General features: G+C 33.0%; 1 protein-coding gene across 6 annotated transcripts in view; it reads right to left on the minus strand.

Moving 5' to 3' along the window:
- Positions 1 to 13,220, minus strand: part of LOC106690857 (putative leucine-rich repeat-containing protein DDB_G0290503) — a gene marked incomplete at its 5' end in the record, with an annotated part of 53,591 nt that overhangs the window by 28,553 nt on the left and 11,818 nt on the right. For all 6 annotated transcript variants that reach the window (XM_014436440.2, XM_014436442.2, XM_014436441.2 and 3 more), the window contains 5 exon segments: positions 1,173 to 1,306; positions 4,001 to 4,108; positions 4,587 to 4,771; positions 5,320 to 5,450; positions 7,366 to 7,516. In XM_014436440.2, the coding sequence (XP_014291926.2) occupies positions 1,173 to 1,306; positions 4,001 to 4,108; positions 4,587 to 4,771; positions 5,320 to 5,450; positions 7,366 to 7,516 (709 nt within the window).

The following is a 13,220-nucleotide window of genomic DNA, read 5'->3' on the forward strand; positions in this document are numbered from 1 at the left end:
TATAAACTCAATTGGTATAAAATAACCATTGAATATAAAGGAAAGCTGGAATATAACATAAAAATTTCTAAAATTAGATAAAAAAATTTTTTCTCGACTCTTCAGGTGAATTGGCAAGTGGGTACTGACGCTTGTCAAATATTTTTAGTCCTAGTATCACCAAAAAAGTTTTATGGAAATCTGTGATCCCATGTCCTCCCCTTGTAAGAGGGACACCACGGGACAGGCTAATGGGAACATTCAACTCTCCTAAATATCTTAAAAATTCACATGTGATCAACAATAAATTATTTTCCTGCTTATCTAACATGGTCCTGTTTTTATAATAACGTAAAAACTAATACCATTAGTATTTTTTTATCTAATCCCCTTCTGGGTCATTTCTAACGTATAGGGGGAATTAGGGGAAGAAGGGATTATCCTGTAGGTAACCGCTCTATTTTAACCAGAGAGGGGGGGTTGAGTAATAAAATTTGGTTTGCACAGGCATAGAACTGGAACCACTGAGGTGGTGAGGTTGCAAGGGTGATATCTTAACTACCTCACCTATAGTTTGTACTAGGTATAATTTCACAGGCTTGAATGATGCTGACTTTTAATTTTGTACTTTTTAACTCCTGCAATATGACTAGTAGTTATTCACATTATGAAACATGAAGAATTAGTGCTTGTACTTTGTAGTTAATGCTCTTTTCTTAGTTAACTTGATGAATGAAACAGGACTCGATTGGTACCACTATTGTGATTAGAAACTCTTGCTTAAATGTCAAAAATAAACATTAAGTTAATGTAAGCATAGATCCAGGGAAACTAGACAGAAGAATCAACCAGAGAACCAACTAAAATTCACAGATTTTAAAAATAATGTTTTGTACAATACAAGTACTAAGAGTTTAAGTTCCATTGCCTTGATTTCATGAGTTGATGTCTATCATCTGAATATGTGTCTTAAGTGATCAATATTTTTTTTTCAAATAGTTCAGCATTGAATTGTTCAATAATAATTAAGTTACATATTATCTGCTACGTATATATGAATATACTATACATTCATATGAATATATGAACTAAATTTAAAAATCAAACCCATTAATAATAATAATTTGCTTAGAATCCTTGTACTTATCAAACAGAATTGTGAAAGTTAATTAAGTAATAAATTGTTATCTCACCATTTTCAAGTATAGTGTTAAGGCATTCCTCTCTTTCTTCAAAATCAGCAAACCTAGAATCCATTTCTTGCAATGCTTTTTCACATCCAGTTTTATCCTCCACTAGTTTTTGGTGTTCAATATGACTCAGCTCTCTATTAAAATTATAAAGTAAACAAACAAGAATATAGATAGTTATGTATGTTAAGGTTTGTACCTATTACATTATTATTTTTACTTTAAATGTAAGTCTCTGTATTTTTAATAATTGATTTATTTTTTTATAAAAACTAAAATATTATTTCTATACAATTTAATTAATATTTTCCTGTTTCATTTTTCTGTAATAGAATCATGTACGAGAACACTTACTTGTACTGGTACTTGCAATAATCCAGCAAGTTGTCCACCGCCCTATACCAACCAGAGTGGAACTGTTAATATTTATTTCTTGGATCCACCAAGGTAAACTATTAACAGCTCTAGGCTGGAATCAAACTCTCGATGCTTCTTTGCCACTGACATATGATAAACCAGCCAACAATGAGCAACAGAAAGATGCGAGACTTAAAATCAGTAAACTGCAGGTAGAGGAACAAGTCAATGGCTTATTGTAGGCCTGGATTCTATTCAAAATGCACTATGACCATTGATGTACATTGGCTACGGTTAAACTGTAAATAATTATCACTTTAAGCACAAGTATACTCATATAAAGTCTAATTCTCCAAATTCAATTGAATTTGATTGTGTGAGAGGTATTGGTAAAGTGTATTTGAAGCAAATGAAAAAGGAACCATAACAACAATGCCTCAGTAAATGTTGCAGTTGTGGCGAGTACTCATAACACTCATCCTGTCAATTCATCTCCTAGTCAGCTACCTAACCTAAGAACATGCCTTGTTGAGGCCTGATATAGAGTACCTCATCTCTTTAGTTGATACCAGAACTATACAGAGGCACTTCGAAAAATTGTCTTGTAAGATATGAAAGAAACATGGTTGCTTGTTTAAGGAAGGAAATATTAAGCCTTTAAAGGAGATCTTAAGCCTACAGTTGACTATTGTTAATTAGAATTAACAACGGTCCTTTGATAGAAACTTTTCTCTGTCTACATTAAGAAAGTAAAAAAATTAACATGCTTGAAGTTGAGAGCAAAGTCACCTAATTAAATCTTTTTCCTCAAACCACAAGGTAGTGCCTTAATAATATGGTATTTTTCTTAATTTAAACAAATTAGATCCTTTTTTTCACATTTGCAATGAATGAAGGAAGGAAGAAAACTGTTTTATAAAAGGTTTAAATATAGGAAAAAATTATTTAGAAAAGGTTATATGGGACAAAGGCAATTAGCCTGCATTTTTAAGATTTGAAAAAGGAAATGACATTAATATGAAGGTATCCTTGAGAATGGCCTTAGGGTCGAAACGTTGGAAAAGTTGTAAAGAATAAAGTTGAGAGAAAAAAAAGGATCAAATTTGTTTAAATTAAGAATAAACTAAACCACTCTCAAACAAGAATATATAAAATAATTAATCTAATGGTATTTTTGTTTTAAAATTAAAGAAGAGTTAAAGGCCTTGAATGTTTTGCAACAGATTTTTTTTTTTCTTGCTTTCCTTAGTTTCAACAAATTTTTTCTTTTATCTGAGATTGGGATAGTATATACCCATATGGAGTATGGGATAGTTAATGCTTCAAAATAATTTGTCAACTGAATTGGAGAAGGAAATGGTAGATAAACAATGGGCATAAATGATTCTTTGGTAAAGTCTTGACTTTAAGAACAATCATAAACATTGTTAAATTTGAAATATAGAGGTACTGCTAGCACCTAGTTGGATTTATAAAGATACATTTCATCATATTGAGTAATATTTTCATTGTAATACCTATTCCTATAGGTAACATCTATTCTAATAGCGTTAAGTTTCTTTGATTTAAAGAGGTTTTTTCAAGGGATCAAATAAGATTCACACTTAATAGAGGTTCAAATTAATGAGATTTTGCCGTATTAAGTAGAATATTTGGCTCCTAAAAGAAATATTGGACTGGAACATGGTCAAACAATAGTGAATTTTTAGATGATATGATGGCTGAGTAAGTTGAGATGCAAATCCACGAATGCCTGGTTGGAACATTGTGGGTTCTTTTCCTGTCTTTGTTAGACTGTACTTATTTTGTGGCAGTGCTGGCAAATGATTATTGATATAATCAAATTATTCTTAATCACTCTGGCTATATAGGATATTGATTGGTCTTAGGCCAAAAAAAAGAAAATAATAAATTGTATGACCTGGACCCAGGTTATAAAATTAAAGAATCACAACAATTTTAGGACCAGATTATGAACTAATAATTTATAAGGAAATCAGTAGTGAACCAATGGGAGTAGACAGGAGGGTTGTCTCCTGTTCCATCTTTTAGATTTGGGTTTTGATGATAATCAGAAAGTGGCACCAGTACAATCATGTTAGTAATAGAGTTATAATAAAGAATTTTTGATATGACATACAGGTACAATAACCTAATTATCATTGGGTTAGATAATGATCATGTTAGGAGCAATAATCCAACAAAGAATAATTAAGTCATAATAATCAAGTCAAAAATGGTACCACTTTGAATCTGGCATAAGGGATTGAATTTATTTTATTGTATACTCCTATAATTAATTACATTTTACTTTCAAAGTTTGTTCAGGAAATGTTAGCCAGGAATATGCCACTCTAATATCACTCAAATAACTCAATAAACCACATCAAAGTAATATATATTAATTAGGAATGTTAAATTCTTTAAATAATGATATACTCTAATGAAAACATTTATATTTCGTTTCTTTTTACCTTTTATATAATTCCTGTTGCAAATTGCTATTTGCTTCATTAAGTTTCTTATGGATACTTTCCAACTCTCTATTTTTCTCCTCAATTTGTTTTCTCAAAGCTGCTAATCTAATAATTTATAATTTTTATGATCAGTTATAAGCATTAATGATCAGCTACAATAACAATTTATACCTAAATTTAATATAAAAGCTTAAATGATATTCATAATATATTATGAATGATAGACTTACATTTATATAGATTTCATAAAAATACGGAATTTTACAGAGGTTCTTAAAATGACATAACTAAATGGAATAAAACATTATTATGCAAACAATTAAATTTTACTGTTTTTGGCCACCCATATAATTTTGAGATGAAAGTGTACATTATATTTTTAGGATAAGCCTTGTATGTAAAAATTATTACAAATCACATAAATGACTATACAAGTTTTTGAAATAAGGTCATAGCTTAGCTGTTACTGAAGAGACAAGGCATATTAATTCTGTGAATAAGGATTAAAGATACATTAATCCTCATTCTACTTGCCATTAACATCTGTTCTTTAACATAACAATATTACTTATTGTACACTAACTGTTGATCTCTTTGTCTGGAAAGGTCATTCATTTGCTTGTTTTCATTACTGAGTGATATTATTTCTTTTTGTTTTTCTTCCATTTTGTCTTCAAGAGTCTGCTGTCGCTTTTCTGCCAGTGTCAGAGTTAATGACATTTCTCGAATTCTTTGTTTTAGATCTTGTATCACATCATCATCTTTTTTCTGAAAAGAAAAAAAAATTAATTGATTACAATTGAACATATTTTAATTTATTTGATATAAACAACTACGGATTTTGTTTTTATTTGTAACCCAGTTTGATTTTTCCTAAAATCAGCTTATTTCAGAAATGTATAAGACTATAAAAGACATAATAGTGAATGAAAAAATATATCCAATCAACTAGATAAGCATAGATGAAAAAATATTTCTGAAAATTGATTCAGGAAAAATAATAATTTTCTCATGCTGTTCAGCCTATTCATCGAAATGGTATTTTTAATATAGCAAGTTTCTAGAGGGTGTAGCAACATACAGCATCATGAACATAATAATAGTGACCTAAACAAACAAGAGGATCATATTTCCTTTCTACAATTATTTGTTTCATTACAATTGTTGGTGAATAATTAACATTATTTCCTCTTATAATATAATAAATATACACGAAAGTTGACAATATCATCAAAATTGAAAAGTAATTCACAGGCACTTGGATATATTATTTAATTATGAATTTTAATTCTTAGTAAGAAAAAAATTGTCATTACATTAGCATCTCCAATTTCCTTTGCATCTTCAAGTTGCTTCCGTAGAATTTCTATGTCATGTTTTAATTGCTGATTATTTCCCCGGAGGACGAGAGATTCTGCAACCTCTTCTAGAACTTCCGTATTCGTACCTTTCCAGCAAATGCTAAGTCAATGATGTTTTTATTTTTATAAATATTTCATTATGCTGGTATTTAGAATTATTTTTAAACTTAAATATTTGATTTGTGTGATGCTAAGTGAAGTTGGATTTGATCTATTATACCATAGTTCAATGGACAATTTAATATGTTTTTATACATTTATGATAAAGAAATCATCCAGTTCCTATTAATGAATATGTGCTAAGAGTTATTTATTAATTATTACCACCTTAATAGCAATCAAATTTACAATAGCCTCTTACTTCTTCCAAAAATAATTGAAAGGAAAAAATAGAAATGTAATGATAATAAATTAATAAAAGTAAATAAATTTTAAGATGAAAATCCTAAGACAGATTGAAATTTGAATAGTAGATGATGCTAATTTCAACTGTTTGAGCGATGAAAAATGGGAATTTCTGTATTATATTTTCTGCCGTTTTTTATGAATATGAAAAATGGCTGTTCACATTCTGTGGAGAAAAACACCTTAAGCTTTATGAAAATTAAATTTTACATAGAAGATATCCACTAAAGAATTAAATATTTAACATAGAATTTAGATGACTGAACAATGCCAAATCACATGACCTACACCCATTAAATATAATTGGGATGATAGAACTGTAGCCAATGAAATTAGGATGTAAAGTTATCAGGATGAATAATGAACAAATCACTAAAAGGACAGATAGAAAAATTGGAACAAGCAAGGAGTCTTGCTAGGTGTCAGTTGAAACATATATGAGAGGCTTGTAATAGCTTTTGCCTTGAGGACTTGGTTTTTATGGAATTTAGTGAAAGATGTTATAGGAGACATGAGAAATGTTATAGGATCAGGATTGAACCACCAGCTTTGCAAAGCCTTTATTTATTTTATATTATGCTGTGTACATTTAATAAAGAAGTTGTATGAATTTTATTCAAAGGTGAAAATAACTGAAAGCAGTATGGTGCACACAAAACTGATGTTCCATTAAAAAGCTCATCAAAGCCTGTAATATGTCAAAATTGTAAATCCTTCTTGATAAATTGCAGGCAATCAATGTCTAGTTGGAATTACTAAAAACAATTAATTGAGTGAAAAAAATGTATCGTGAAAAAGAGAGTAACAGAATTTATAAGAAAAATAGATAAGGCTATTTGAGAATCTAAGATTAATATCAAGGTGGGAGATGCGAAAGTAGATATTCATACATCACTGTACCTCTCTCTTCACCTAGGGCAGTCAAATGAGGTAGGGAAAACAAGGTAAGACTGCAGTTAGTAGATAATAATAAACAAAAAATTGTAAATAAAAGAATTAATATTAAATGAAATAGTTGACAAATATGCGGTTAATTTGCTATATTATATATCACAATATTATATAAGACATGGGGAGAATAGCCTGCAACTTTTTTATTGACTAAAGTGAGGCTGTAAAATTTGAATTAAGATTGTCTGGACCAGATTGGTCAAAACATTAAATATTTAAAGTGGATAAATAAGAATTTTGAAGTTATACAGATATTTCTTATTATAATTGAGAATTAATAATTATCTACAACAGCTGGAATTGAACCCGAGCCTGGGAGACATGACCAAAGTGCCTTATTCATTGAACTCTACCCCATTCTTCATTCAAACTAAAGCAGTTCTAAAATGCTTCAAACAGTTTTATAAACTAAAAAGAAACGTACCTAAGAACCTAAATTACAGTCTGTAGAATGGTTGGACTTACTGATATCTGTCATAAGACATAAATAACTATACAAAAATGGTAAATTATTTTTTTCATTTTGGTTATATATCATTTACCAAGATAAACAACCTGAAGCTATGAAACTACAGATTAGTAATAAAGCTACAGAATCCTAACAGAGAAGGTTAAAAAAAGTAACTAGTATTATTTTTATCTTACCTTTTGCTGTCGTCATGACCGTAGGTGAATCTTGTATAACAGTTTGTACAATATATAGAGGTGGTATGTATTCCTCCGCGTCTTCTCCAAACTTCTGGATCATTTGGTTTCTAATTGATTCTATTTTTTCCAAACTTGAACTTAATTTATCCTATTAAGGATATGGATGTATTAATATCTTACTTTTAAAACAGACACTTATAGTGAGTATATTGGATCTCTCGGAGGAGATCATATTACTAAAAATAATAGAAGGCAGTCCTTCCTGGTTAACACGTCCTGCTAAACTCCAATTAGGGTCAGCCTAATATCACCTTTGAAGCAATTATTTAAAATGGAAACAGGGAATACTTAATAGTTAAATCGAGCTTCATTGAAAAAGTGGCAAAAATTAGAACACAGCCAATTTTATTTGATTTGTTTTTGCTGCCTTTCTTTTTTAATATGTGTGTAGGTAAGATGCATATATCAGAATGATGAAAATTGAGATCTTTTGTCAATGAGTTTTAATAAGCATTGAATAGTAATTTTGACTAATCATTTATTGAAGAAATATGAATTATTTCTGCTTGATAAATCCCTTTTTCAGTTAAAGTACTTAACTTTTGCATTAATTTTATAGATCAGAACAAAAAGAAACACCTTTTGTAAAGTGTTATACATATTTAACATAAATAAAAGCACAAAGCAACCACATAGTCTGCACATACTACCAGAGAGTAGGAAAAATAACCTTTCAATCAATATCATCATATCAAAAAGACAGTGTTGACATTTATAAAATTACAAATAAGACTATTATTAAACGGAACTAATAACAATAATAATAATATAACTTAATATTTACCCTCATTAAATATATTTTCTAATATGTCTATAGGAAACAAATAAAATAAAAAACTAATCAGAATAAATGGGTAATATCAGTTAAAGTAATAAATGGGTTAAGAATATCTGCTAACTGATCAGGTCAATCTTGATAATCCCCTCTTGGATAACATCACTAACAAATAAGTGTCTGATTCTTACATGTTTGGAGCAGTAGTGAAGTTATGGGTTGATTGCCAGCTAGATGGCAGCTTTGTTGACAACATAGTGTAGGTGTTTCATCAAACCAAGCCATCCGGCAGCAAATCTCCAAATAATTTCCAAAACCAAATCATCTCTCAAGCAGCCATCAGTTCTGTTTCAGTAATAGAGTTGGCAACAAAAGTCTGCCTCATACTCATCCATATTATCATACCTGATGTAAATTGACAGAGGACTCTACTTGTACAACTCCTAGTATGCAAGTTTCCTCTGAAATTGGCATCACTAAACCCATTGAGTACGCTGTACAAGTTTGGCACTGTAGACAATTCCTAGGTCTTGTGTGAAATGTTTTTAGCAAAATATAGGGTTCTTTAATGTTGGAAAAGCAAAAAAAAAACAAACAGGTTAGCATCTAACATAACACTGTATTCAACTGACTTATAACAGGTAGGGGAGTTATGCCAGAGAGCTAATACGAATATCAAACATTACATCCTCCCCTGCTTAAATAAGGAACAAAACATAGTAATTAATAGGATATATCATAATCTGAGAGGTGCTTAGGAGTCTTGATGGTCTGACCTGACGGGCTTGTTTGTGTGAGATCTTCTTGTCCTTGGATGACAGATTTCAGTGAAGGTGTTGACAGACCAGAGCATTATTGAGGGCCGGATAACCCTAGAATCGGCCTCCTCAGGGGGTGAATTACAGTTAGCCTGCTCAGAAGATGGTGTTGGAGGTTCCGAAGTAGGGTCTGACAATAAAGGTACCACTGAAGCCGGTTTCGCAGGGAGCGCTGGTGGTAAATGTTCTAACGATGCAGGAATGTCCCGGATGGAACAGCAGCACTGGTTGGTTTAGATAGGTCTTGATAAAACTCTTCAGGCTGCCTAGCCAGTGAGTCCAACTCTAGACGTGTATAAAATAACTCTGAAGGCGTTACCTTAGTAACCTTAGTCTTAGAATGTGTAACTCCATTTTGGCGTAAAAAATCTGCGAAGGCTGAAGATGAGAATGGAGGACCATTGTCACTAACTAACTCCTCTGGTAGTCCCCAAGTAGCGAAAAGCGAGCGAAGAACACTGCAGGTTTCTTCAGCAGTTGTCCCCTTGACAATTCTTACCTCAGGCCATTTGGAATGCTGATCGACCACAAAAGATAATTCTGTTAATTGGAACTGAGCGAAGTCAACAAATATTCTTTGCCACCGCCAAGTTTGAGAAGCCCGCCAAGAGTGAAGAGCTTGACAGACGCAACAAGTTTCTCTATGTCCTGGTCAATAAATGGGCACCAAACATAGCTTCTAGTAAGAGCTTTCATGTGGTTAACCCTAGGATGTAAATCATGCAGTAACTTAATGACTTGAGGTCGAAGAACTGTGGGTATCACAACACATACTCCCCATAAAATACATCTATTCTCTGAAGAAAGCTCTAAGCGTTTCCTATAGAATGCTGTCAAATTCGAGTCACAATCTTCTGGCCATCCATGAAGTATGAACCACAAAACATGTCTCAAATCAGATTCCTACTGGGTTTCGGAGGCTACTTGCTGGGCTGATAATAAGCTACCATCAAAATAAGAGACGGTATTGATGGAATTTTCCACAGGTGAAGAATCGTGCATAGGAAGATGACTAAGGAAGTCAGCATGGGGTATAAGGCTCCCTTTCTTATGACGGATGGAAAATGAGTAGGCTGATAAAAATAATGCCCATCGTAACAAGTGATCAGCTGCTGGAGGTCGCTGTCGAATTTGGCTACCGAAAATAGTCACTAAGGCTTTATTATCGCTAATAATTTCAAAATGTCTCCCATATAAGTATTTGTGGAACTTTTTAATTCCAAATATAAGTGCTGCTGCTTCTCTTTTGTGCTGAGGATAGTTAAGTTCAGCTGAGGAAAACGTTTTGGATGCGAATGCCACTGGGGTCGCTGCTCCTGACCATCCTCAGTAATATGAGAAATGAAAGCCCCTGCACCCACAGGAGAAGCGTCACAAGTGAGCCGGAGTGGAAGTCTAAGAGAATAAGGAACAAGGGCCTTGTTCCCAATTTCTTCAATAGCTCGTTCATAGGCATTTTGTTGTTTAGGGCCCCACTCCCAACAGCTAGATCTCTGTAATTCATAAAGAGGTTTCAAAATAGTGGACAAATCTTCCGCAAATTTTCCATAGAAATTAATGAATCCTGTAAATGTTTTTAAATCTCCTACGTTAGAAGGAACCCAGGCTTTCTTAAGGGCTTCTAGTTTTTCAGGATCTGGGTGAAGTCTGTGTTCATCAAGCAAGTAACCTAGATATTTTACAGAACTGATTAAGCCTAACATTATACTGTTCAAAACGGCTAAGAACTAGTTCAAGAAGTGAGGTGCATTCTTCTCTTGAATGACCCCAAATTGATATGTTGTCTAAGTAAATAAACAAATTTTGAATGCCAGATAAAATTTTAACCAAGGCCTCCTGGAAATTATCATGGGCGGAGCTGACACCAAAAGGAAGACTAAGTGGACGGTAGAATCCCCAAGGTGTGCTGAGTGTAAGAATATCCCTTGATTCTTCCTTTAAACCTAACTGGAGGAAAGCCTGATCCAAATCTAAACTACAAAACCAACTTCCATTGATAGATGAGAGATCATCAATTACTGGAAGATTACAAGTCTTACTTTCCAGCTGAGGGTTGACAGTAACGCTGAAGTCTCCGCAGACTCTCACTTCTCCGTTGGACTTGGGAACTATGACTATAGGAGTCTCCCACTGCCCAGGTAGGCATTTTTCTATATACCCTGATGTTTCCATATTATGAATGGCTTTCAAAGTAGCTTCTCAAAGTGGAATAGGGACTGGCCGTGGGGAATAAAACACAGGAACAAAATTTTTCTTAAGTTTAAGGAAAGCCTGAATGCCTTTAATTTTACCTGATTGAAGAATGAAGACTGCCAGATATTTGATTTTTAAGTAATCTAAGTAACCACTGATGCTATTGACTTTAAAATTGGATTCAAATGTTGGCATGATTTGTTGGAATGCTTTGAACTATTAAAATAGTCAACTTTCATTAAGTCAAAGAATGCTGAGAACCAACTTCCTCCCCCTCCGTCTCACCATGGTTTGATAATTCCAAATTTGAAGTTACCTGGTGGATCTTCTTCTTTCGGGGTTTCTTACACTGGTTTGCATAGTACCCCATTAAGTTACGGTTGTAATATCTAACTGAAGATTGTTTCGATTCTTGTAACTTACTGTGATCTTGAGATTTAGCCTTTGAAACCTTGTTTTTGAATACATAATTCACCGATTGGTCATTATTTACACTTAAATTTAAATTACTGGTTGCTCTAGTAAGCTCGATTTCATAACGGCAAGCTAACTGAACCAGTGCATTAAAATTCTCTGCGCCTGCTATAGCCTTCACGGATTTTATCTTTCACTCCAAAAGACTTAAAATTATTTAAAAATTGAGTCTGTAGTGCTTGATCAAGAAAGGTACCAAACTCACAATACCTCGCTAAATGCGAAGGGTTATAGCAAATTCGACCAAACTTTCATTCCCTTGCTTTCTTTTAAAGAAAGTTTCCCTTTCCAGGAACTTATTTCTGGCAGGGGCAAAATGCCCCTGAAGCAAGGCAATAAGCTGTACATAAGTCCTGTCATTAGGAGAATCCGGTAGACAGAGATCTCTTAAATTTTGGTAGGGCCCAGATCCTATTACCCTAAAAAGCCATGACGACTTCCTGGTAGCTTCCACACTAGCAACTAAAGAATTATGCGTTGCCATTTCCGCTGTTAAAGGTGCTGCTCCCAAAGCTGGAGGATCATTGATATTTTTAGTTAATAAAAAATGATGGTATCTGTCTAAATAGGAGTCGATGTCCTCAACACGCAGATCGAAACTGCCAAAAGACTCTATTACTGGTCGCACGATATTCACTATTTTCACGATCACACGATATGCACTAGTTATGTGTGTATACAATTCGCACACAAAAAATGACTGCTCGCAATAAAAAACTGTTTCCAACACTCTTGACTCGTCGCCGATGAAATATTCTCAGCAAAATATAGGGTTCTTTAATGTTGGAAAAGGAAAACAAAACAAACAGGTTAGCATCTAACATAACATTGTATTCAACTGACTTATAACAGGAAGGGGAGTTATGCCAAAGACCTAATACACATATCAAACATTACATTGTGTACACTTAAGATAACAAAGAATTCGTTTTACTCTAATGACATCCTCGTGAGAAGGATTTTCAAGAGTCCTTGAAGCAATCTTACTGCGAAAGCCAAATAATGTCTGGTGCAAATCATTAGCTACATACATGCTATTTAAGTACCTACTGCTGCTGTAAATGGGAAGTTTTCTACCTGGTCTGAGGTCTTGCCTAGAGATTTCTCTCTATTAATAACAGGAATAAAGGTGGGTCTGCACTCATGCATCTCTAATCTCTCCAAAATACTTTACTTTTTGGTGTCTTGATGTTCCCTTCTTCATCTTGGTGAATCTCTAATCCCAAAAAGTAACCAAACTTCTTATTGTTTATGTGAACCTCTCTTTTGAGTTCATTCAAAAAGGTGTATAAGGTGTGTATGTGTGTAAGGTGTTGCATGTAGAAGCTACATGTTCATCACCTTCTTATAAAATCAAAATAGTTATAGACCATTCTTTATCTTGACAAACAAGCAAGAATCAGTGCTGGCAGTTCTAGAATTTAATCTTTTGAGAAAGACAACAAAGTCCTTTAATTTGCAGACTTGGTTAGACTTGTATTTAAACCCTTTAGGTTGTACGGTTGTAATATCTAACTGAAGATTGTTTCGAT

Source organism: Halyomorpha halys, unplaced genomic scaffold (genome assembly GCF_000696795.3).
Source record: "Halyomorpha halys isolate HHAL.00 unplaced genomic scaffold, Hhal_1.1 Scaffold1912.1, whole genome shotgun sequence".
Classification (NCBI taxonomy): domain Eukaryota; kingdom Metazoa; phylum Arthropoda; class Insecta; order Hemiptera; family Pentatomidae; genus Halyomorpha; species Halyomorpha halys.